Source organism: Sciurus carolinensis, chromosome 8 (genome assembly GCF_902686445.1).
Source record: "Sciurus carolinensis chromosome 8, mSciCar1.2, whole genome shotgun sequence".
In the NCBI taxonomy this organism is placed as follows: domain Eukaryota; kingdom Metazoa; phylum Chordata; class Mammalia; order Rodentia; family Sciuridae; genus Sciurus; species Sciurus carolinensis.
In genome coordinates, this window is record NC_062220.1 from 12,931,485 (window position 1) to 12,955,975 (window position 24,491).

At 39.3% G+C, this 24,491-nt stretch overlaps 2 gene segments (V, D, J or C); both read right to left on the minus strand.

The window, feature by feature from the left end:
- Positions 1-7,940: 7,940 nt before the first annotated feature.
- Positions 7,941-8,758, minus strand: LOC124991226 (T cell receptor beta variable 20-1-like). The segment is given in 2 exon segments: positions 7,941-8,374; positions 8,681-8,758. Coding segments are annotated over 2 exon segments (474 nt in total).
- Positions 8,759-11,400: 2,642 nt separating this feature from the next.
- LOC124991227 (T cell receptor beta variable 20-1-like) lies at positions 11,401-12,241 on the minus strand. The segment is given in 2 exon segments: positions 11,401-11,866; positions 12,156-12,241. Coding segments are annotated over 2 exon segments (552 nt in total).
- Positions 12,242-24,491: the final 12,250 nt, after the last annotated feature.

The following is a 24,491-nucleotide window of genomic DNA, read 5'->3' on the forward strand; positions in this document are numbered from 1 at the left end:
TCACATTATAATGAAAATACTTAACATAAAAAATAAAGATAGAATTTTAAAGGTTGTGAGAGTAAAACATCAGATTACCTGTAGTGGAAAACAAATATAGATATGAGCAGATTTCTCAGCCCAGACCCTAAAAGTAAGAAGGACCTGGAAAAACATATCTCAAGCTCTGAAAGAAAATGAATGCCAACCAAGAATCTTATACCCAGCAAAAAGTACCTTCAGATTTGAGGACAAAATAAAATCCTTCCATGATGAACAAAAGCTAAAAGAATTTACAAATAGAAAGTCTGCACTGAAGAATATTTGCAGCAGAATATTACATTACGAATAAATAATAAACAACAATGTAAGTCAGCAAAGGGAAAAACTACCCTAAAGGAATAGCTAATTAAAGGAGAAAACAAGTCAAATTAAATGCTAAACATAATGAAAATGACCAGGAATACAAGTCATATTTCAAAATTAACCCTGAATGTTAATGGCCTAAAGTCCCTAAAGTCATTAATCAAATGATATACACTGGCAGATTGGATTAAAAAGAAGGACCCACCAATATGCTGCCTTCAAGAGACTCATCTCATAGAAAAAGACATTCACAGACTAAAGGTGAAAGGATGGGCCAAAACATACCACACACAGACTCAGTTAAAAAAGTAGGGGTTTCCATCCTCATATCTGATAAAGTGAACTTCAAGCCAAAGTTAGTCAGAAGGGATAAAGAGGGACATTTCATACTGCTTAAGTGAAGCATAAATCAGGAAGATATAACAATCATAAATATATATTCCCCAAACAAGAGTGCATCCAAGTATGTTAAACAAACACTTCTCAACTCCAGGAACCAAATAGACCACAACACAATAATAATCAGTGACCTAACTCACCTCTCTCACAATTGGAAAGATCTTCCAAACAAAAATTGAAGAAATAACTATAAAACTCAATAATAATCAGTAACTTAGACTTAACAGACATATTTAGAATATTCCATCCATCAATGAGCTAATACACCTTCTTCTCAGCAGCACATGGATCCTTCTCTAAAATAGACCATATGTTGTGCCACAAAGCAGTCCTTAGTAAATACAAAAAAATAGAGATACTACCTTGCATTCTATAAGATCATAATGGAATAAAATTAGAAATCAATGATAAAATAAAAACAGAAATTACTCCAACATTTGGAGCCAAATAATACAATGCTGAATGATGCACAAATAATAGAAGACATAGGAGGGGAGATAAAAAAATTCTTAGAGGTAAAGGAGAACAACGATACAACATATCAAAATCACTGGGACGCTATGAAAGCAGTACTAAGAGGAAAATCCATTGCATGGAGCACATTCAACAAAAGAAGAATAAGTTGACAAATAAATGACCTAACATTACAGCTCAAAGTCTTAGAAAATGAAGAACAGATCGACACCAAAAGTAATAGAAGAGAGGAAATATTTAAAATCAGAGCTGAAATCAATGAAATTGAAAGAAAAGAAACAATTCAAAAATTGACAAAAGAAAAAGTTGGTTCTTTTGAAAATAAACAAAAGTGATAAACCCTTATCCACACAAGGAAAAGGAAAGAGAAAATTTAAGTTACTAAAATTTATCATGAAAAATAAATATCACAACAGAAACTATTGAAATACAAAACATGATTAGAAGCTACTTTGAAAATCTATAGAGTAACAAAATGGAAAAATCTCACAGACATAGACATGTTTCTAGAGATCTATGATCCACCCAAACTAAGTCAGTAGGACATACACAACTTAAATAGTTCAATTTCAAGGAATGAGGTAGATGTTATCTAAAGCCTACCAAGGAAGAGAAGTCTGCGACCTGATGGATTCACAGCTGAGTTCTACAAGACCTTCAAAGAAGAACTCATTCTAATATTCTTCAAAGTCTTCCACTAAATACAAGAAGAGGAAACCCTTCCGAATTCATTATAAGAAGCTAATATTACCCTGATACCAAAACCAGACAAAGACACATCAAGGAAAGAAAACTTCAGATCAATATCCCTGATGAATATAGATGCAAAAATTCTTAACACAATTTTAGCAAATCACATACAAACACATATTATAAAGATAGTGTACCATGATCAAGTGGGTTTTATCCCAGGGATGCAAGGTTGGTTCAACATCTGGAAATCAATAAAAGTTATTCACCACATCAACAGACTTAAAGTTAAGAATCATATGATTATTCCAATAGATTTAGAGAATGCATCTGATAAAATATGGCACTGCTTCATGCTCAAAACACTAGAGAAAAAATAGGGATAGTAGGAACATACCTGAACATTGTAAAGGCTATCTATGCTAAGCCCATGGCCAACATCACTCTAAATGGAGAAAAACTAAAAGCATTCCCCCTAAAAACTGGAAAAAGACAGAGATGCCCTCTTTTCCACTTCTATTCAACATCGTCCTTGAAACTCTAGCCAGAGCAATTACACAGATCAAAGAAATTAAAGGGATATGAATAGGAAAATAAGAACTCAAACTATCACTATTTGCTGATGACATGATTATTAATTTAGAGGATCTGAGTAATTACACCAGAATATTTCTAGAATTCAGAGATGAATTCAATAAAGTAGCAGGATATAAAATCAACACTCATATATCTAATGCATTTTCATTGATGAGTGATGAATCCTCTGAAAGAAAAATGAGGAAAAGTACTCCATTCACAATAGCCTCAAAAAATTGCTTGATATTCCATCTAACAAAAGAGATGAAAGACTTCTACAATGAGAACTATAGAACACTAAAGAGAGAAATTAAGGAAAACCTTAGAAGTTGGAAAAATCTCCCATGTTCTTGGATCGGCTGAATTAATAATGTCAAAATGGCCATGCTACCAAAAGTGCTATACAATTCAATGCAATTCTAGTTAAAATCCCAATGATGTAACTCATAGAAATAGATAAAGTAATCATTAAATTCATTTAGAAGAAAAGAGACCCAGAATAGATAAAGCAATCCTTAGCAGGAAGAGTGAAGTAGGGGGTATCACAGACCTTCAACCATACCCAAGAGCAGTTGTAACAAAAACAGCATGGTATTGACACCATAATAGATAGGTAGACCAATGGTACAAAATAGAGGACACAGAGAAAAACCCACATAAATACAGTTATCACAAATTAGACAAAGGTGCCAGAAACACACAGTGGAGAAAAGACAGCGTCTTCAACAAATGGTGCTGGGAAAACTGGAAATCCATATGTAGCAACATGAAACTAAACCCCTATCTCTCACCCTGAACAATCTCAACTCAAAATGGATCAAGGACCTAGAAATTGAACCAGACAGCGTGCATCAAATTGAAGAAAACGTAAGTCCAGATCTTCATCATGTTGACTTAGGACCAAACTTTCTTAACGTGACTGTAAAAGCACAAGAAATAAAAGCAGGAATCAATAATTGTGATAGATTCAACCTAATACACTTTTACTCAGCAAAGGAAACAATCAAAAATATGAAGAGAGAGCCTATAGAGTGGGAGAAAAACATTGCACAGGGAGAGCTCCAATCTCCAGAATCTATAAAGTACTCAAAAAACTTTACACCAAGAATGCAAATAACCCAGTCAATAAATGGGCTAAGGGAATGAGCAGACATTTCACAGAAGAAGATCAACAAGCAATCAATAGATATATGAAAAAATTTTCAACATATCTAATAATAAGATAAATGAAAATCAAAACAACCCTAAGATTTCATCTCACCCCAATGTCTATCATCAGGAATACAAGCTACAGACCCAAAAATATAGTCCAGTTGGTAGAATGCTTGTCTGGCAAGCACAAGGCCCTGGGTATAATCGCCAGCACTGAAAAAAAAAAAAAAAGAGAGAGAGAGAGAGAGAGAGAGAGAGAGAGAGAGAGAGAGAGAGAGAGAGAAAGAGAGAATATAAGCAACGATAAATGTTGGTGAGGATGTGGGGGAAAATGTACATTCACACACAGCTGGTGGGGTTGCAAATAGTTGCAGTCACTCTAGAAAGCAGTATGGGTATTCCTTAGAAAAGTAGGAATGGAACTACCATTTGACCCAGCTATTTCACTCCTTGGCCTGTACCCAAAGGACTTAAAATCAGCATGCTATAGTGATGCAGCTACATCAATGTTTATAGCAGCTCAATTCACAATTGCTATATATTGGAACAAATATAGATACTCTTCAATAGGTGAATCCCTAAAGAAATTGTGGTATATATACACAATGGAATTTTATTCAGCTATAAAGAAGAATAAACTTATGGCATTTGCAGGTAAATGGAAGGAGTTGGAGAATATAATGCTACCTGAAATAAACCAATCCCAAAAAACTAAAGGCCAAATGATTTCTCTGATAAGTGAATGATGCTACATAATGGGGTGCGGGGAGGAGGTAAGGAAGAATGGAGGAAGGATGGATTGTGTAGAGGGAAATGAGGGGTTGGGAGGGCATGGGGGGAAGGAATGATAATAGAATGAGACACACATATACATGTATGATTATACAAATGGTATGAATCTACTTCAAGTAAAACCAGAGAAATGATAGTTGTACCCAATTTGTGTAAAATGAATCTAAATTTTAAAAATATTGGTTTTCCCTGTATGTGTTCATGTAAAGACAGTTATGACAGTAATTTATTTATCATCATTTTACTGTAATGACAGTCACACTAAGTTTTGGTGATTGGAAATGAATTCTAGGTGATTTAAGGCACTCATTCTGGTGTAACATGCTATGCATGTGTATCAATGGACCAGTATGGAAAAAATCTAGCCATTTCTAGAAAATTAAAATGAAGTAAAAAAGAAAAGAAAACAAAACACAGTAACAGCTGAAAGGTTTTTCCCAAGCACCACACTTTCATTTTGATAGCAGCCTACTCGTTACAGTTCCATTTGATGTTTAGTCACAGTTCCCTGGAGCAGGGAGCTTAAAACGGTGGAATTAGGACTTGAACCATCTAATTGTATTTGAGATACAGTGAGAAAGATTTTTGTCATAAAATACAACTAGTGCATTCATCAGTGCTTATGTATGTGGAAGGGCATCTGCATGATCCTGTAACTCCATTTTCCATTCCTGGTTGGCTGGGCCTCTTGGAATGGGGCCACCTCACAATACAATTTCTTCTGCAATGTGCAGTGACGGGTACTAGCTATGGATGGCCTGGGGCCCAGCTTTGTGTTTTGTCTGGACAGAAGAGGCTGGAAGCCCCCTGGATCAGAGCAAAATCCTACTGTTCATTCTGAGAAGCACTCACTGTATGTTTTATTACCATGTTAACCTAGCTAAGCAGAAAATATATCTGAGAATTTCCTTTGTGGAATGTATGGTTCTGGGTTGGCTTCGAGTTGATCACAGGGAGAAGAAATGCATAAAAGTAGTAAGGAAAAATAAAAAGTCTGCCATTGTTCTGAAATCATCATCCTATGAAGCTGAGAAAAAGAAGCTCAGAGGTGCTGGACTCAGTGTTAAGTCCTTGCCTGTTAAACATGAAGCCCTGGGTTTGATTCCCAGCACTGAAAAAAAAAAAAAAAAAAAAAAAAAAAAAAAAAAAAAGAGGGAGTATAGAGCTTGTCAGTGGTTCATGTGAGTGCTGACCATTCTCTACTACTTCACATCCTGCTGTCCATGCTGGCCACCAGCCCCACTGACCAGTGGACACTCAACCACAACCAGACTCCCTGAGAACTCATGGAGCAATAAACAAAGAGCAGCCACTTCCTGGGCTCCAGCACAGGCCTCTTTCAGGGTCCATCCAGGGCTTGGGTGAACATCACTTATCCCAAGCTCCAGTTTGTCCCATCATGAGAGCCAGTAGAGATTTTTACTGTAACTATCTTGGACCTTTCCTAATGAAGTTTCTCCCCAAGTTGTGTCAGGACTGATTCCTATCATAAATGTTTTATTCCCTTCATGCTCATACTGGTTACTTTTTGTGTCACTATGGACACTGCCATACAGAGTATGGATTCACCACAGCCAAAGCCAAATGTGTTCTCAAAAGACAGTTTGTTACTAGTTCATACTTTTAGAGTATTTCAATGTCAGGACATTTCATAATTCTTTCCTCTTCTTAACCTTGAGATAAGATTTCTTGATCTCCACGGTCTTCAGTGTCCATGAGAACCACTGGGTAAGCAGTTAGAAGTTAGAGTCAAAGCTTGGATCACAGGGCTGTGGCACAAGAGGAGCCCTGGTTCTGGGGTCTGATGGCACCCAGAAGGTGCTGCATCTTTGCCCAGGACATATCTGCTGCCAGGAACCAAAGGGCATTCAGCCAAGAACCGTGTTCCACAGGGCAGAGGTGAAGGTCATATATTGTCTTTCTCCTGTCAGCTGGTGCATGCTAGAGATGTGCTTGAGGAAAATGGCCAGTGCCGATGGTTGTAAACATGGTAGACATGACCATGATGGTAAGCATCCGCTGTGGAGAACCACTGTGTAGTGGCTGAGCTCCTGGTTCTCACTAGGAAGTGCTCCTCATCCTCTGTTTTCAAGACCTCGAATCCCCTGTAATGGGTTTTCTTTCATATAATGGGTTTTTTCTCCTCTTTATGCATACAACTGAATCCATTTCAACCTGTGAATCATAACAGGTGGACATTGCATATCAATGGATGTTATTTATCTAAAACTAAACCAGTGGCTTTTGGAACAACTCCCCCTCCACAAATAATGATATGCAAGAAAGATGTTATGTGGTTCCCTTGTCCCATCTCTTCACAGGTTACCAGACACATTTTCTTCTCTAATATGAGGATGCTAGTGTATTTTGCTCTTTTTGTATTGGATCATGCAGATTTGTTGTCAATGGAGAAATCATCTCTTAGAAATGATTTTTCCAAGGTCCTGCCTTCAGTGTTCCACTTATCTTCTACATTCTAACAGAACTTTCTAGGTCTGTCAACCATGTCATCTGAAGACTTCCCTACAGGCGTCCTCTGCCTTCTCTCACTCTTGACACTTATGTCATAAATAGCTCAGCAAAACCTTCTCTAGGTGTGTTTCAGTTACACTCTGTATCTGCAGAGAGGGTTTCCTCCTGTGATCTCTGTCTCTTCTCCTGCATCATCAACAAAAAACCAGATAACTCAGCAGTGGATCCTTCTACGAGTAACTCTCCCTGCCTGCTTGCCTCATGACTTCTGTCAATCTTGAGGGTCCACCACAGTGACAAGACAGTACTGTACAGTCATAGAGAGCCAGCTACCAAAGGAAACACAGAAATGTGCAGTAATGTGTAGATGTCTACAGATGTAGATGTAGGATTACTTGTAGATTTATCAAGAACATGTGGAAACATGGAAGAGTTAGGCAATGATCCAGGTCTTCAAATATTTGGAGAACTTTCCATGTCAGTTGGCTCTTTTATAGACTGAACATTATTCCCATTTATCAAGGTCTGGAAAAAATTACCCTCCCACACACAATCCTCTGTGGGAAGCCATCCTTATATAGCAGAACCAGAATAGGTTGAGTCATATGACACAGAGGCCTGGCTTCTAGGTACTGTCAGGAAGTATGTGGTGATGTGTGGGAGTGTTTCCCTGCCTCCTTCTGGAAATTCTCCCCTACGACCATGGCTCCCCTAACTACACCCTATCCTGTCCATCACAAAAGGTCCTCATGGTTCTTGCCCCTTTCTACCTGCATATTATATATAAAGGAGAGTCGGACGACTCGGTTGTTATAGAGGTCAGAGCTCATATGGCCAGACCCGTCCCACACACTCTTTCATAGATACAGTATTGGCTCTCTGTGCTTATTGAGTAGATAAGTTTTTTGTGTCAAACATCGTCCTCCAGCAGTCAACCCTGCCCCTTCCACATGTGACTCATCAGAGAGGATCCCACATTCTCTACACCAAGATTCTCCATACACAACACTATGTCTCTCACAGACATGAACCCAGAAGACTCATTGAGAGAAGCTGTGGTTTTCTCTCCCCAGGCTCCTCCCACAGGGCTCCTGGGTCTGAGGGTGGGCGGGAGCAGGCTGCTGCAAGCCTTCTTGCCTAGGTCTCTGACTTTCACCTAGCACTGTGTCGCTGGCACCACAGAAGTAGAAGCCGCTGTCTTTAGAAAGTGCACCCGTCACCATCAGAGATGCAAAGGTGTAGTTTGGGTGAGTGATGGGAAACTTTTCCTGGGCAAAACCTTTCTCCCAGGTGACATCAGAGCCTGTATTAGAAGTGGCCATGAGCACGAAGCTCTCTTTCGGGAACTGACGATACCAAAACACAGGTGTGGCCTGGATGCCCACAGAGTGACACTCGATCTTCACAGAGGTCCCACTCTTACAGATGGCCCTGCTTGGATGTTGAGAGACATGAGCACCAAGCCCAGAACCTGCTGAAACACAGGGACAGAGGAGCCCAGCAGGACCTGAGTCAGGCAGGACCCAGAACACTCAGCTCTCCCACCACCTTTCTCCCAGCCCCAGGGAAATCCTTTCCTCTCCCAGGCATCCTCTCAGACTCCCTGGGACCATACTCCCTGCCTCCCCTACCTGCTGCCTCACCCTGTGCACTTCAGACAGCCTGGACACACCCTCTCACTTTCATAGGCACAAACATTCCACAATGCCTGGCCACCACCTCACTCACACCAGCACACACACACACAAGCACACACTCCCAGGGAGGAGAAGGTTCTTACTGGGCCCTAGAAGCAGCAGAAGCAGCAGCATCTTCAGCATTGGCCTCACACCACCTTCTCTGGAGAGGTCTGACCATGTGTCCCCTCCTTCCTTTCCCCAGCCCTGGAGGATGGGTGCCTGAACACAGGATCCTGGGGTGCTCTCATCTGCCCCCTGCTGGTGGTCCTTGCCAGTGATCCAAGATGCCTCCCCATCACATGTATAGAAGGTGCTCTGAGACCTGAACACTGGGGTGATTAATGAGTTTCTTATGTGGCCTAGGACATGCATTCAGGAAGTAAATGATTTTTACCCAATCCTTAGTTTCTTTGTCGTATCTTCAAAGTCATTGTCCCTGGACACCTCAGGGCTGTTAATCACTGGACTGACACTGCCTTGAGAATCCACAGTGCCCAGGGCATCACCTGGTCTGGAGGCTGACTGCTTCTTCATAACCAAGCTGAAGGCACTTCTTACCTTCAAGAGCTCTTCCCCTCATGACCATCTTATGACAATTCCCTTCATATGGTTGTGGACTTGATTCTAAAATAATACTGGACAGAAGAGACTAGAAGGTTCCTGGATCAGAGCAAAAACCTCCTGTTCATTATGAGCAGCACTCTCTGTGGGATTATGTTACCATGTTAACCTAACCTAACTAATCAGAAAATACATTTCTGAGAATTTCCTTTGTGGCCTGTATGGTTCTTGGTTGGCTTAGAGTTATTCACAGGGAGAAGAAATGCATAAAAGTATCAAGGGAAAATAAAATGTCTGTCATTTTTCTAAAATTATCATTGATATGGATCTGTGCAAAAGAAAGTCAGAGGTGCTGCACTAGGAGTTACAGCCCTTGTACACACGAAGACCTGGGTTTGATTCCCAGCAGTGAGAAAAAGAAAAAGAGACAGAGAGAGAGAGAGAGAGAGAGAGAGAGAGAGAGAGAGAGAGAGCGCTGAATACCTGTGGATCCTGTGTGTGCTGATCTTTCCCTACTCCACATTGTGATCACCAACTGGGTTGACCAACTGGACCTCAGTCCCACCAGTCTCCTGGAGAACTCACATGGCAGTAGACATAGATATCCAACCACCTTCCATGGATTCCAGCCTCCACATCCTTCAAATCTATAACTTGAGTGAAGCTAATTTATCCCAAGCTTCAGTTTTCCCCATCACTAGAGCTAGTTTGATTTTTTTATTCTAATTAATTTTTTTGAACTTTAGTTATGTAGTTTCTCCCCAAGTTGTCTGGTCTGATTCCTATCATAAATTTTGATTCCTTTGTGCTCATACTGGTTCATTTTTGTGTCATTACTGACACTGCCATGCACAGTACAGATTAGCCACAGTCCAAACCAAACATATTGTCAATAGCTAGTTTGTTATCAGGACTGATTTTTAGAGGATTTCAATGTCAGTTTGTTTTGTACTTTTTGTTCTTTCTATCCATGTGATGAGATTTCTTGAAGTCAGGGCATCTTTAGTGTCCACAGGAACTATTGGGTAAGAGTCAGAGCTCTGGGATCACTGAGGGTGGATCCTGATACTGGGGTCTGATAGCTCCTAACAGGTTCTACATCTTTGCACAGGACATATCTGCTGCCAGGAACCTAAGGCCATGAAGTCAAGAATCGTGTTCCAAGGGCAGAGGTAAAGGGTCATGCATCATCTTTCTGCTCTGATCTGGTACATGCTACAGATTTGCTTGAGGGAAATAGTAATGGTGGATGAGAGTAAGTCTCCCCTATGGACAGTCCACTCAGTGGTGGCTGAGCCAACTCAATTCTACTCCCCAGTTCTCACTAGGAAATACTCTTCAGTCTCCATTTTCAAGACCTCAAATCCCCTGTAACACATTCATATATTTGTGTTTTACTCTCTTTTTCTATATAGAACTTAATCAGTCTTAACCTGTAATTAAAACATGCAGGCATTGCCTGACAGTGCATGGTCTTTTATTTAAAACTAAATCATGGGCTTTTAAAACATCTCGCCTACCAAAAACAACAATGTGTGAGACAGATGCAATGTGGTTTCCTTGTAACATATCTTCATATGTTTATGTACATAATTCTTTCTTATAATAACTGGCACTAATGTGTTTTGCTTATTTTCTATGGGATCATGTAGATTTATTGGTCAATGTCATTTTTTGTTTTCTCTTAGAAAATGATTTCTCCAAGGTTCTACCTTCAGTGCTCCAATTGTGATCTTCTACCTTCTGACAGAACTTTCTAGATCTCTCAGCCATGTAATCTGAAGTCCTCCTTACAGGATTTCTCTGACTTATCTTATTATTGACCCAAATCTCCAGAACGGCTCAGTAAAAACCTCTCAAGGTAAGTTTCAGATATGCTCGGTACCTGCAGCGGGGGTTTTACCACAGCAGTGGATCCTTTTATGAGTAAATCTCTTCCTGATTGCCTGATCGTGATCTTGAGAGTCCAGCAGGTGACAGGACTTTGCTGAACTTCATAGAGAGTCAACTACCAAACAAAACATCATAATAATATAAGGTGATGTGTAGATGTCTGCAGATGTAACTTTGGGATAACATGTAGATCTATCAAGAACATATGAAAAATGTGGTAGTCAGGCAATGACCAAGATCTTCAAATACTTGGGGAACGTTCCATGTCAGTTGGTCACATTATTGGCTGCACTTTATTCCCATATTTCAAGATCTGGGCAAAAATATCCACCACCACAATCCTCTAAACCCAGATTCTCTTTCTACATCACTCTGACCCCCACAACACTGTTTGCAGAGGTCTCATTGACAGAAGCTGTGGTTTTCTCTCTCCAGGCTCCTCCCACAGGGCTCCTGGGTCTGAGGGTGGGCGGAGCAGGCTGCTGCAAGCCTTCTTGCCTAGGTCTCTGACTTCCACCCAGCACTGTGTCTCTGCACCACAGAAGTAGAAGCCGCTGTCTTCAGAAAGTGCACCCGTCACCATCAGAGATGCAAAGGTGAAGTTTGGGTGAGTGATGGGAAACTTGTCCTGGGCAAAACCTTTCTCCCAGGTGACATCAGAGCCTTGATTAGAAGTTGCCATGAGCACAAAGCTCTCTTTCGGGAACTGGCGGTACCAATACACAATTGTGGCCTGGATGCCCACAGAGTGACACTCGATCTTCACAGAGGTCCCACTCTTGCAGATGGCCCTGCTTGGATGTTGAGAGACATGAGCACCAACCCAGAGCCTGCTGAAACACAGGGACAGAGGAGGCCAGCAGGACCTGAGTCAGGCAGGACCCAGAACACTCAGCTCTCCCACCACCTTTCTCCCAGCCCCAAGGAAATCCTTTCCTCTCCCAGGCATCCTCTCGGACTCCCTGGGACCATACTCCCTGCCTCCCCTACGTGCTGCCTCACCTGGACACACCCTCTCACTGTTATAGGCACAAACATTCCACAATGCCTGGCCACCACTTCACTCGCACCAGCACACACACACACACAAGCCCACACTCCCAGGGAGGAGAAGGCTCTTACTGGGCCCCAGCAGCAGCAGAAGCAGCAGAAGCAGCAGCATCTTCAGCATTGGCCTCACACCACCTTCTCTGGAGAGGTCTGACCATGTGTCCCCTCCTTCTTTCCCCAGCCTTGGAGGATGGGTGCCTGAACACAGGATCCTGGGGTCCTCTCATCTGCCCCCTGCTGGTGGTCCTTGCCAGTGATCCAGGATGCCTCCCCATCCCATGTATAGAAGGTGCTCTGAGACCTGAACACTGGGGTGATTAATGAGTTTCTTATGTGGCAAAGGAAGTAAATGATTTTTACCCAATCTTGAGCTTCTTTGTTGTATCTTCAAAGTCATTGTCCTTGGACACCTCAGGGCTGTTAATCAATGTACAATATACATTGTTAATGTAATTTTGTAATGCACAAAATTACAACAGATCCACAAAAAGTCACATTATAATGAAAATACCTAACCTAAAAAATAAAGATAGAATTTTAAAGACTGTGAGAGAAAATCTTCAGATTACATGTAGGGGAAAACAAATATGGATATGAGCAGATTTCTCAGCTCAGACCCTAAAAGCAAGAAGAATCTGGAAAAACATATCTCAAGCACTGAAAGAAAATGGATGCCAACCAAGAATCTTATACCCAGCAAAAAGTACCTTCAGATTTGAGGACAAAATAAAATCCTTCCATGATGAACAAAAGCTAAAAGAATTTACAAATAGAAAGTCTGCCCTACAGAACATTCTCAGCAAAATATTCCATTAGGAATAAATGATAAACAACAATGTAAGTCAGCAAAGGGAAGAACTACCCTAAGGGAACAGCTAATTTGACAGAAATCAAGTCAAATTAAATGCTAAAAATAATGAAAATGACCAGGACACAAGTCATATTACAAAAATAACCCTGAATGTTAATGTTCTAAAGTCATTTATCAAAAGATATACACTGGCAGATTGGATTAAAAAGAAAGACCCACCAATATGCTGCCTTCAAGAGACTCATGTCATAGAAAAAGACATTCACAGACTAAAGGTGAAAGGATGGGCCAAAACATACCACACAAAGACTCAGTTAAAAAAGTAGGGGTTTCCATCCACATATCTGATAAAGTGAACTTCAAGCCAAAGTTAGTCAGAAGGGATAAAGAAGGACATTTCATACTGCTTAAGTGAAGCATAAATCAGGAAGATATAACAATCATAAATATATATTCCCCAAACAAGAATGCATCCATGTATGTTAAACAAACACTCTCAACACCAGGAACCAAATAGACCATAACACAATAATAATCCATGACTTTAACACAACTCTCTCACAATTGGAAAGATCTTCCAAACAAAAATTGAACAAAGAACCATGAAACTCAATAACAATCATTAACATAGACTTAACCCACATATGTAGAATATTTCATCCATCAATGAGCTAATATACCTTCTTCTCAGCAGCACATGAATCCTTCTCTAAAATAGACCATATGTTATGCTAATACGCAGCCCTTAGTAAATACAAAAAAATAGAGATACTATCTTGCATTCTATCAGATCATAATGGACTGAAATTGGAAATCAATGATAAAATAAAAACAAATTACTCCAACATTTGGAGCCTAAATAACACACAACTGAATGATGCACAGATAACAGAAGACATGGGGGGAGATAAAAAAATTCTTAGAGGTAAAGGAGAATAATGATACAACATATCAAAATCTCTGGGATGCTATGAACTGAGGAAAATTCATTGCATTGGAGCATATTCAATAAAAGAAGAAAAGTCAACAAATAAATGACCTAATATTACAACTCGAAGTCCTAGAAAAAGAAGAACAGATCAACACCAAAAATAATAGAAGACAGGAAATAATTAAAATCAGAGCTAAAATCAATGAAATTGAAAGAAAAGAAACAATTCAAAAAATTGACAAAAGAAAAAAATGGTTTTTTGAAAATATAAACAAAATTGATAAACCCTTATCCACACTAACAAGGAGAAGGAAAGTTAAAACTCAAGTTTCTAAAGTTCATCTTGAAAAAGAAATATCACGACAGACACTATTGAAATACAAAACATAATTAGATGCTATTTTGGAAATCTATAGTGTAACAAAGTGGAAAAATCTCAAAGACATCAACAGGTTTCTAGAGGTCTATGATCTACCCTAACTGAGTCAGTAGGACATACACAAGTTAAATAGATCAATTTCTAGGAATGAAATAGAAGAAGTTATCAAAAGTCTACCAATGAAGAGAAGTCTGGGACCAAATGGATTCACAGCTGAGTTCTACAAGACCTTCACTGAAGAACTCATTCTAATACTCCTCAAAGTTTTCCACAAAATACAAGAGGAGGAAACCCTTCCAAACTCATTATAAGAAGCTAATATTACCCTGATACCAAAACCAGACAAAGACACATCGAGGAAAGATAACTTCAGACCAATATCCATGATGAATATAGATGCAAATTTTCTTTTTTTTATTTTAATTTATTTTTATTGTAAACAAATGGGATACATGTTGTTTCTGTTTGTACATCGAGTAATAGCATACCATTTTCGTAATCATACACTTTTTTTAATTTTTATTATTTTTTTTAATTTTTTTACATTTCCATAGGGTAATGATGTTTATTTTATTTTTCCCCTCCCCCCACCCCTCCCACCCCTCTTTTCCCTCTACACAGTCCTTCTTTCCTTCATTCTTGCCGCTGTCCTTAGCCTAACTCTAAACCTAACCCTAAACCTAATGCTAGCCCCTCCCACCCCCCATTATATGTCCTCATCCGCTTATCAGCGAGATCATTCGACCTTTAGTTTTTTGAGATTGGCTTATCTCACTTAGCATGATATTCTCCAATTTCGACCATTTGCCTACAAATGCCATAATTTTATCATTCTTCATTGCGGAGTAATATTCCATTGTATAAATATGCCACAGTTTCTTTATCCATTTATCAACTGAAGGGCATCTAGGTTGGTTCCACAATCTGGCTATGGTGAATTGAGCAGCAATGAACATTGATGTGGCTGTATCTCTGTAGTATGCTGATTTTAAGTCCTTTGGGTATAGGCCAAGGAGTGGGATAGCTGGGTCAAATGGTGTTTCCATTCCAAGCTTTCTGAGGAATCTCCACACTGCTTTCCAGAGTGGCTGCACTAATTTGCAACCCCACCAGCAATGTATGAGTGTTCCTTTTTCACCACATCCTCGCCAACACCTATTGTTGCTTGTATTCTTGATAATCGCCATTCTAATTGGGGTGAGATGAAATCTTAGGGTAGTTTTGATTTGCATTTCCCTTATTACTAGGGATGTTGAACATTTTTTCATATATCTGTTGATTACTTGTACATCTTCTTCTGTGAAGTGTCTGTTCATTTCCTTAGCCCATTTGTTGATTGGATTATTTGTATTCTTCGTGTAGAGTTTTTTGAGTTCTTTATAGATTCTGGAAATTAGCGCTCTATCTGAGGTATGGTTGGCAAAGATATTCTCCCACTCTGTAGGCTCTCTCTTCACATTGTTGATAGTTTCCTTTGCTGAGAGAAAGCTTTTAAGTTTGAATCTATCCCAGTTGTTGATTCTTGCTTTTATTTCTTGTGCTATGGGTGTACTGTTAAGGAAATCTGATCCTGAGCCAACAAGTTGAAGATTTGAACCTACTTTTTCTTCTATAAGATGGAGGGTCTCTGGTCTGATTCCAAGGTCCTTGATCCATTTTGAGTTGAGTTTTGTGTAGGGTGAGAGATAGGGGTTTAATTTCATTCTATTGCATATGGTTTTCCAGTTTTCCCAGCACCATTTGTTGAAGAGGCTATCTTTTCTCCATTGCATATTGTTGGAACTTTTTGTCTAGTATGAGAAAATTGTATTTATTTGGGTTTGTGTCCATGTCCTCTATTCTGTACCATTGATCTACCTGTCTATTTTGGTACCAATACCATGCCGTTTTTGTTACTATTGCTTTGTAGTAGAGTTGAAGATCTGGTATTGCAATACCCCCTGCTTCGCTCTTGCTACTGAGGATTGCTTTAGCTATTCTGGGTTTTTTATTCTTCTAGATGAATTTCATAATTGCTTGCTCTATTTCTGCAAGGTACATCATTGGGATTTTAATTGGAATTGCATTGAATCTGTATAGCACTTTAGGTAGTATAGCCATTTTGACGATATTAATTCTGCCTATTCAGGAACATGGGAGATCTTTCCATCTTCTAAGGTTTTCTTGAATTTCTTTCTTTAGTGTTCTGTAGTTCTCATTGTAGAGGTCTTTCACCTCTTTTGTGAGATTGATTCCCAAGTATTTTATTTTTTTCGATGCTATTGTGAATGGGGTAGTTTTCCTAATTTCTCTTTCTGAAGATTCATCACTTATGTATAAAAATGCATTGGATTTCTGAGCATTGATCTTGTAACCTGCTACTTTACTGAATTCACTTATGAGTTCTAAAAGTTTTCTGGTGGAATTTCCAGGTTCCTCTAAATATATAATCATGTCATCAGCGAACAGGGATAGTTTGAGTTCTTCTTTTCCTATTCGTATCCCTTTAATTTCTTTGGCTTGTCTGATTGCTCTGGCTAGAGTCTCAAGGACGATGTTGAATAGAAGCGGTGAAAGAGGGCATCCCTGCCTTGTTCCAGTTTTTAGGGGGAACGCTTTTAGTTTTTCACCATTTAGAATGATATTAGCCATGGGCTTAGCGTAGATTGCCTTTATAATGTTTAGGAATGTTCCCACTACCCCAATTTTTTCTAGTGTTTTGAGCATGAAGGGATGCTGTATTTTATCGAATGCTTTTTCTGCATCTATTGAAATAATCATGTGATTCTTAACTTTAAGTCTGTTGATATGGTGAATGACATTTATTGATTTCCAAATGTTGTACCAACCTTGCATCCCTGGGATAAAACCCACTTGATCGTGGTGCACTATCTTTTTAATATATATTTGTATGCGATTTGCTAAAATTTTGTTGAGAATTTTTGCATCGATATTCATTAAGGATATTGGTGTGAAATTTTCTTTCCTCGATGTGTCTCTGTCTGGTTTAGGTATCAGGGTGATATTGGCTTCATAGAACGAGTTTGGTAGGGTTCCCTCCTCTTCTATTTGATGGAATAGTTTGAGAAGTATTGGAATGAGCTCTTCTTTAAAGGTTTTGTAGAACTCGGCTGAGAACCCATCTGGTCCTGGACTTTTCTTTGTTGGTAGGCTTTTGATGACCTCTTCTATTTCATTGCTTGAAATTGGTTTATTTAAGTTGTGTATGTCCTCCTCATTCAGTTTAGGTAGTTCATATGTCTCTAGAAATTTGTTGATGTCTTCGAGGTTTTCTGTTTTGTTGGAGTATAGATTTTCGAAATAGCTTCTTATTATGTTTTGTATTTCACTCGTGTCTGTTGTGATGTTTCCTTGTTCATTCCGAATTTTAGTAATTTGAGTTTTCTCCCTCTTTCTCTTTGTTAGTGTGGCTAAGGGTTTATCAATTTTATTTATTTTTTCAAAGAACCAACTATTTATTTTGTTAATTTTTCCAATTGTTTCTTTTGTTTCGATTTCGTTGATTTCGGCTCTGATTTTAACTATTTCCTGTCTTCTACTACTTTTGGTATTGGTCTGCTCTTCTTTTTCTAGCGCTTTGAGCTGTAGTGTTAAGTTCGTTTATTTGTTGATTTCTACTTCTTTTTTTGAATGCACCCCATGAAATAAATCTTCCTCTAAGTACTGCTTTCATAGTGTCCCAGAGATTTTGATATGATGTGTCTTTGTTCTCGTTTACTTCTAAGAATTTTTTTATTTCCCTCCTGATGTCTTCTGTTATCCATTCATCATATAATAGTGTATTATTTAGTCTCCAGGTATTGGAGAAGTTTCTGTTTTTTATTCTGTCATTTATTTCTAATTTCAATCCATTATGATCTGATAGAGTACAAGGTAGTATCTCTATCTTCTTGTATTTGCTAACAGTAGCTTTGTGACATAAAATATGGTCTATTTTAGAGAAGGATCCATGTGCTGCTGAGAAGAAAGTGTATTCGTTCTTTGTTGGATGGTATATTCTATATATGTCCGTTAAGTCTAAATTGCTGATTGTGTTGTTGAGATCTATAGTTTCTTTATTCAATTTTTGTTTGGACGATCTATCCAGTGGTGAGAGAGGTGTGTTAAAATCGCCTAGTATTATTGTGTTGTGGTCTATTTGAATTCTGTAATTGAGAAGGATTTGTTTGACGTAGGTGGATGAGCCAATGTTCGGGGCATAGATATTTATGATTGTTATGTCTTGCTGATTTATGCTTCCCTTAAGCAGCATGTAATGTCCTTCTTTATCCCTTCTGACTAGTTTTGGTTTGAAGTCCACATTATCTGAGATGAGGATGGATACTCCAGCTTTTTTGCTGTGTCCGTGTGCATGGTATGTTTTTCCCCATCCTTTCACCTTTAGTCTATGGGTGTCTCTTTCTATGAGATGAGTCTCTTGCAGGCAGCATATTGTTGGATTTTTCTTTTTAATCCAATCTGCCAGTCTGTGTCTTTTGATTGATGAATTCAGTCCATTAACATTCAGGGTTATTATTGTGATATGATTTGTATTCCCAGTCAATTGACTCATATTTGTTTTTGACATGATTTGGTTTCTCCTTTATTTGGCTATTCCTTTAGGCTAGTGCCTCCTGTTGCTGATTTGCATCGTTGTTTTTCATCTCTTCCTCATGGAATATTTTGCTGAGAATGTTCTGTAATGCTGGCTTTCTTTTTGTAAATTCCTTTAGCTTTTGTTTATCATGGAAGGATCTTATTTCATCGTCAAATTTGAAGGTAAGTTTTGCTGGGTATAAGATTCTTGGTTGGCATCCGTTTTCTTTCAGGGCTTGGTATATGTTGTTCCAGGCCCTTCTAGCTTTTAGGGTCTGGATTGAAAAATCTGCTGATATTCTTATTGGCTTCCCTCTGAATGTAATTTGATTCTTTTCTCTCGCGGCCTTTAAAATTCTGTCTTTATTTTGTATGTTAGGTATTTTCATAATAATGTGCCTTGGTGTGGGTCTGTTGTAATTTTGTATGTTTGGAGTTCTATAAGCCTCTTGTACTTGGTTTTCCATTTCATTCTTCAGATTTGGGAAATTTTCTGTTATTATTTATTGAATAGATTGTTCATTCCTTTGGTTTGTTTCTCTAAGCCTTCCTCAATCCCAATAATTCTTAAATTTGGCCTTTTCATGATATCCCATAATTCTTGTAGATTCTGTTCATGATTTCTTACCATCTTTTCTGTTTGACCAACTTTGCTTTCAAGATTAAATAATTTGTCTTCAATGTCTGAGGTTCTGTCTTCCAGGTGTTCTATCCTATTAGTTATGCTTTCTATGGAGATTTTAACTTGGTTTATTGTTTCCTTCATTTCAAGTATTTCAGTTTGTTTTTTTTTCAGTATCTCTAACTCTTTATTGAAATGATCTCTTGCTTCCCGTATTTGGTCTTTTAACTGTTGATTGGTGCGATCATTTAATGCCTGCATTTGCTCTTTCATCTCCTCCTTCAATGCCTGCATTTGCTCTTTCATCTCCTCATTAGCTTCCCTGATCGTTTTAATTACGTACATTCTGAACTCCCTTTCTGACATTTCTTCTGCTGTGCTGTCATTGGGTTTTATTGATGTAGTATCTAGGTTTGTTTGGGACGTTTTCTTCCCTTGTTTTCTCATATTGGTCAGTTGTCAGTGGGACCCTGAGATATTGCAGTTTTCCGCTACTGGCTTATAGTGTTCCGGTAGATTTCCAGTGTATCACCTCCCAGCCTTCAGTAGCCTGATGTCTTGGAGGAATCTGATAAAGCAGCTCATCCGAAGAAAACTGCCCCTAGCCCCCTACTGGTTCCACGGTTTGGAACTGGCTCTGTGCGGAAATGCTCTCACTGTGGGCCTGCGCCGTGCAGCTGGCCGTGTGGGAGGAGCCCACTGCCGGAGTGTGGAAGGCTACCTTGGGAAGACTCTAGCTGCCCTGCCCGGCTCCAATAAGCCACCTCTATCTGGGCCTGCCACCCGGGCCGAGCTTTACCCAGTGGGCAGACTCACCCGTGGCTCTATTTCAGTCCGAGTCTCTCAATGCCTCCCCTTCTTAACTCCAGGGTTCTGGAGCGACTGGGGGTGCAGTCTCCCTCTAGGCCGCCATCTTGGATCGCCCCGTGATGAGAGCCTGCAGCCGGAGTGGGCAGAGCCGCCTGAAGAGGTCTCCGGCTGCCCTGCCCTAATCCCAGAGGCTGTTTGCGGATTGCGGCTCTCCGCTGGTTCGTTGCTGGAGTACGCTGCGCTGCAGGAGCTCCGGGACTCGGAGCTTGTTCTGGTCAGAAAGGCTCTCACTAGTGGGCCAGTTCCGTTCCGAGAACCTGGAGAAACTGGCTGTGTGGGCGGGGCCCAACGCCGGAGTGCGCAGGGCTGCCTGTGGATGACTCTAGCTGCCCTGCCCGGCTCCGATAAGCCACCTCTATCTGGGCCTGCCACCCGGACCGAGCTTTACCCAGTGGGCAGACTCACCCGTGGCTCTATTTCAGTCCGAGTCTCTCAATGCCTCCCCTTCTTAACTCCAGGGTTCTGGAGCAACTGGGGGTGCAGTCTCCCTCTAGGCCGCCATCTTGGATCGCCTCATACACTTACATAGGGTAATGATGTTTGATTCATTCTGTTATTTTTTCCTCCCCCTCACCCCTCCCACCCCTCTTTTCCCTCTACACAGTCCCTCCTTTCTCCATTCTTGCCCCCCTCCCATCCCCCATTATGTGTCATCATCCGCTTATCAGTGAGATCATTCATCCTTTGGTCTTTTGAGATTGGCTGATCTCCCTTAGCATGATATTCCCAAATTTCATCCATTTGCCTGCAAATGCCATAATTCTGTTATTCTTTATAGCTGAGTAATATTCCATTATATATATATCACAGTTTCTTTATCCATTCATCAATTGAAGGACATCTAGGTTGGTTCCACAATCTGGCTATGGTGAATTGAGCAGCTCTGAACATTGATGTGGCTGTATCTCTGTAGTATGCTGATTTTAAGTCCTTTGGGTATTGGCCGATGAGTGGGATAGCTGGGTCAAATGGTAGGTCCATTCCAAGTTTTCTAAGGTATCTCCACACTGCTTTCCAGAGTGGCTGCATTAATTTGAAGCCCCACTAGCAATGTATGAGTGTACCTTTTTTCCCACTTCCTCGCCAAAACCTATTGTTGCTTGTATTCATGATAATCGCCATTCTAGTTGGGGTGAGATGGAATCTTAGGGTAGTTTTGAATTGCATCTCTTTTATTACTAAAGATGTTGCACATTTTTTCATATGTTTGTCGATTGCTTGTAGATCTTCTGTGAAGTGTCTGTTCATATCCTTAGCCCATTTGTTGGTTGGGTTATTTGTATTCTTTGTGTAGAGTTTTTTGAGTTCTTTATATATTCTGGAAGTTAGTGCTCTATCTGAAGTATGAGTGGCAAAGATTTTCTCCCACTCTGTAGGCTCTCTCTTTGCATTGCTGATAGTTTCCTTTGCTGATAGAAATTATTTAGTTTGAATCTATCCCAGTTATTGATTCTTGCTTTTATTTCTTGTGCTATGGGAGTCCTGTTAAGGAAGTCTGATCCTAAGCCAACAAGTTGAAGATTTGGACCTACTTCTTCTTCTATTAGATGCAGGGTCTCTGGTCTGATTTCAAGGCCCTTGATCCGTTGTGAGTTGATTTTTGTGCAGGGTGAGAGATAGGGCTTTAGTTTCATTCTGTTGCATAAGGATTTCCAGTTTTCCCACCACCATTTGTTGAACAGACTATCTTTTCTCCATTCCATATTTTTGGCCTCTTTGTCTAGTATGAGAAAATTGTATTTATTTGGGTTTGTGTCCGTGTCCTCTATTCTGTAACATTGATCTACCTGTCTCTTTTGGTGCCAAAACCATGCCGTTTTTGTTACTATTGCTTTGTAGTATAGTTGAAGGTCTGGTATTGCAGTACCCTGTTTCATTCTTCCTGCTAAGGATTGCTTTAACTTTTCTGGGTTTCTTATTCTTCCAGATGAATTTCATGATTGATTGCTCTATTTCTGTAACATACAACATTGGGATTTTAATTGGAATAGCATTGAATCTGTATAGCACTTTTGGTAGTATGGCCATTTTGTCAATATTAATTCTTCCTATCCAAGAACATGAGAGATTTCCATCTTCTAACGTCTTCCTCAATTTCTTTCTTCAATGTTTTGTAGTTTTCAATGTAGAGATCTTTTATCTCTTTGGTTAGATTGATTCCCAAGTGTTTTATTTATTTATTTATTTTCGAGGCTATTGCAAATGGAGTTGTTTTCCTCATTTCCCTTTCAGATGTTTCCTCGTTTGCATATAAAAATGCTTTAGATTTATGCATGTTGATTTTATAGCCTGCTATTTTGCTGAATTCATTGATGGGGTCTAGAAGTTTTCTGGAGGAGTTTTTTGGATCCTCTAAATATATAATAATGTCATCAGCAAATAGTGACAGCTTAATTTTCTCTTTTCCTATTCGTATCCCTTGAATTTCTTTAGTCTAATTACTCTGGCTAGAGTTTCGAGGACAATGTTGAATAGAAGTGGTGAAAGAGGACATCCCTGTCTTGTTCCCATTTTTAAAGGAAATGGTTTCAGTTTTTCTCCATTAAGAATGATGTTGGCCTTAGGCTTAGCATAAATAGCCTTTACAATGTTCAGGTATGTTCCTACTATCCCTATTTTTTCTAGTGTTTTGAGCATGAAGGGGTGTTGTATTTTGTCGAATGCTTTTTCTGCGTCAATTGAAATAACCAAATGATTCTTATTCTTAAGTCTAGTGACATGATGGATTATGCTTATTGATTTATGGATGTTAAACCATCCTTGCATTCCAGGGATGAACCCCACTTGATCATGGTGCACGATTTTCTTAATATGTTTTTGGATATGGTTTGCCAATATTTTGTTAAGAATCTTTGCATCTATATTCATCAAGGATATTGGTCTAAAATTTTCTTTCCTTGCTGTGTCTTTGCCTGCTTTGGGTATGAGGGTGATATTAGCTTCATGGAATGAGTTCGGTAGGGTACCCTCCTTTTCTATTTTCTGGATTACTTTGAGAAGTATTGGAATGAGTTCTTCTTTGAAGGTCTTGTAGAACTCGGCTGAGAATCCGTCTGGTCCTGGGCTTTTCTGGTAGGTTTTTAATGGCTTCTTCTATTTCATTGCTTGATATTAATCTGTTTAAATTGTGTATGTCCTCTTGGTTCAGTTTGGGAGGAGCATATGTCTCTAGAAATTTGTCAATGTCTTCAGTAGTTTCCATTTTGTTGGAATACCAATTTTCAAAGTAGTTTCTCTTTATGTTCTGTATCTCAGTTGTGTCTGTCATGATACTTCCTTTTTCATCATGAATTTTAGTAATTTGATTTTTCTCTCACCTTCTCTTTGTTAGTGTAGCTAAGGTTTTGTCTAATTTGTTTACTTTTTCAAAGAACTAACTTTTTGTTTTGTCAATTTTTTCAATTGTTTCTTTTGTTCCAATTTCAATGATTTTAGCTCTGATTTTAATTATTTCCTGTCTTCTACTACTTTTGCTGTTATTCTGTTCTTCTTTTCTAGGGCTTTGAGCTGTAATGTTAGGTCATTTAGTTGTTGACTTTTCATTCTTTTCTGGAATGAGCTCCATGCAATGAATTTTCCTCTTAGTACTGCTTTCATAGTGTCCCAGAGATTTTGATATGTTGTATTATCATTCTCATTGACCTCTAAGAATTTTGTTATCTCCTCCCTGATGCTTTCTGTTATCCATGTTTCATTCAATAGCATATTATTTAGTCTCCAGGTGTTGGCGTAATTTCTGTTTTTTATTTTGTCACTGATTTCTACTCTCAGTCCATTATGATCTGATACAACACAAGGCAGTATCTCTATTTTTTTGCATTTCCTAAGGGCTGCTTTGTGGCATAACATATGGTCTATTTTTGAGAAGGTTCCATGTGCTGCTGAGAAGAAAGTGAATCTGCTTGTTGATGGGTGGAGTATTCTATATATGTCTATTAAGTCTAGGTTATTGATTGTGTTATTGAGTTCTATTCTTTCTTTGGTTGGTTTTTGTTTGGAAGATCTATCTAGTGGTGACAGCAGTGTGTTAAAGTCACTCAGAATTATTGTGTTGTGGTCTATTTGATTCCTGAAATTGAGAGGGATTTGTTTGATGTACAGGGATGCACCATTGTTTGGGGCATAAATATTTACTATCGCTATGTCTTCCTGATTTATGGTTCCCCTAAGCAGTATGAAATGTCCTTCTTTATCCCTTCTGACTAACTTTGGCTTGAAGT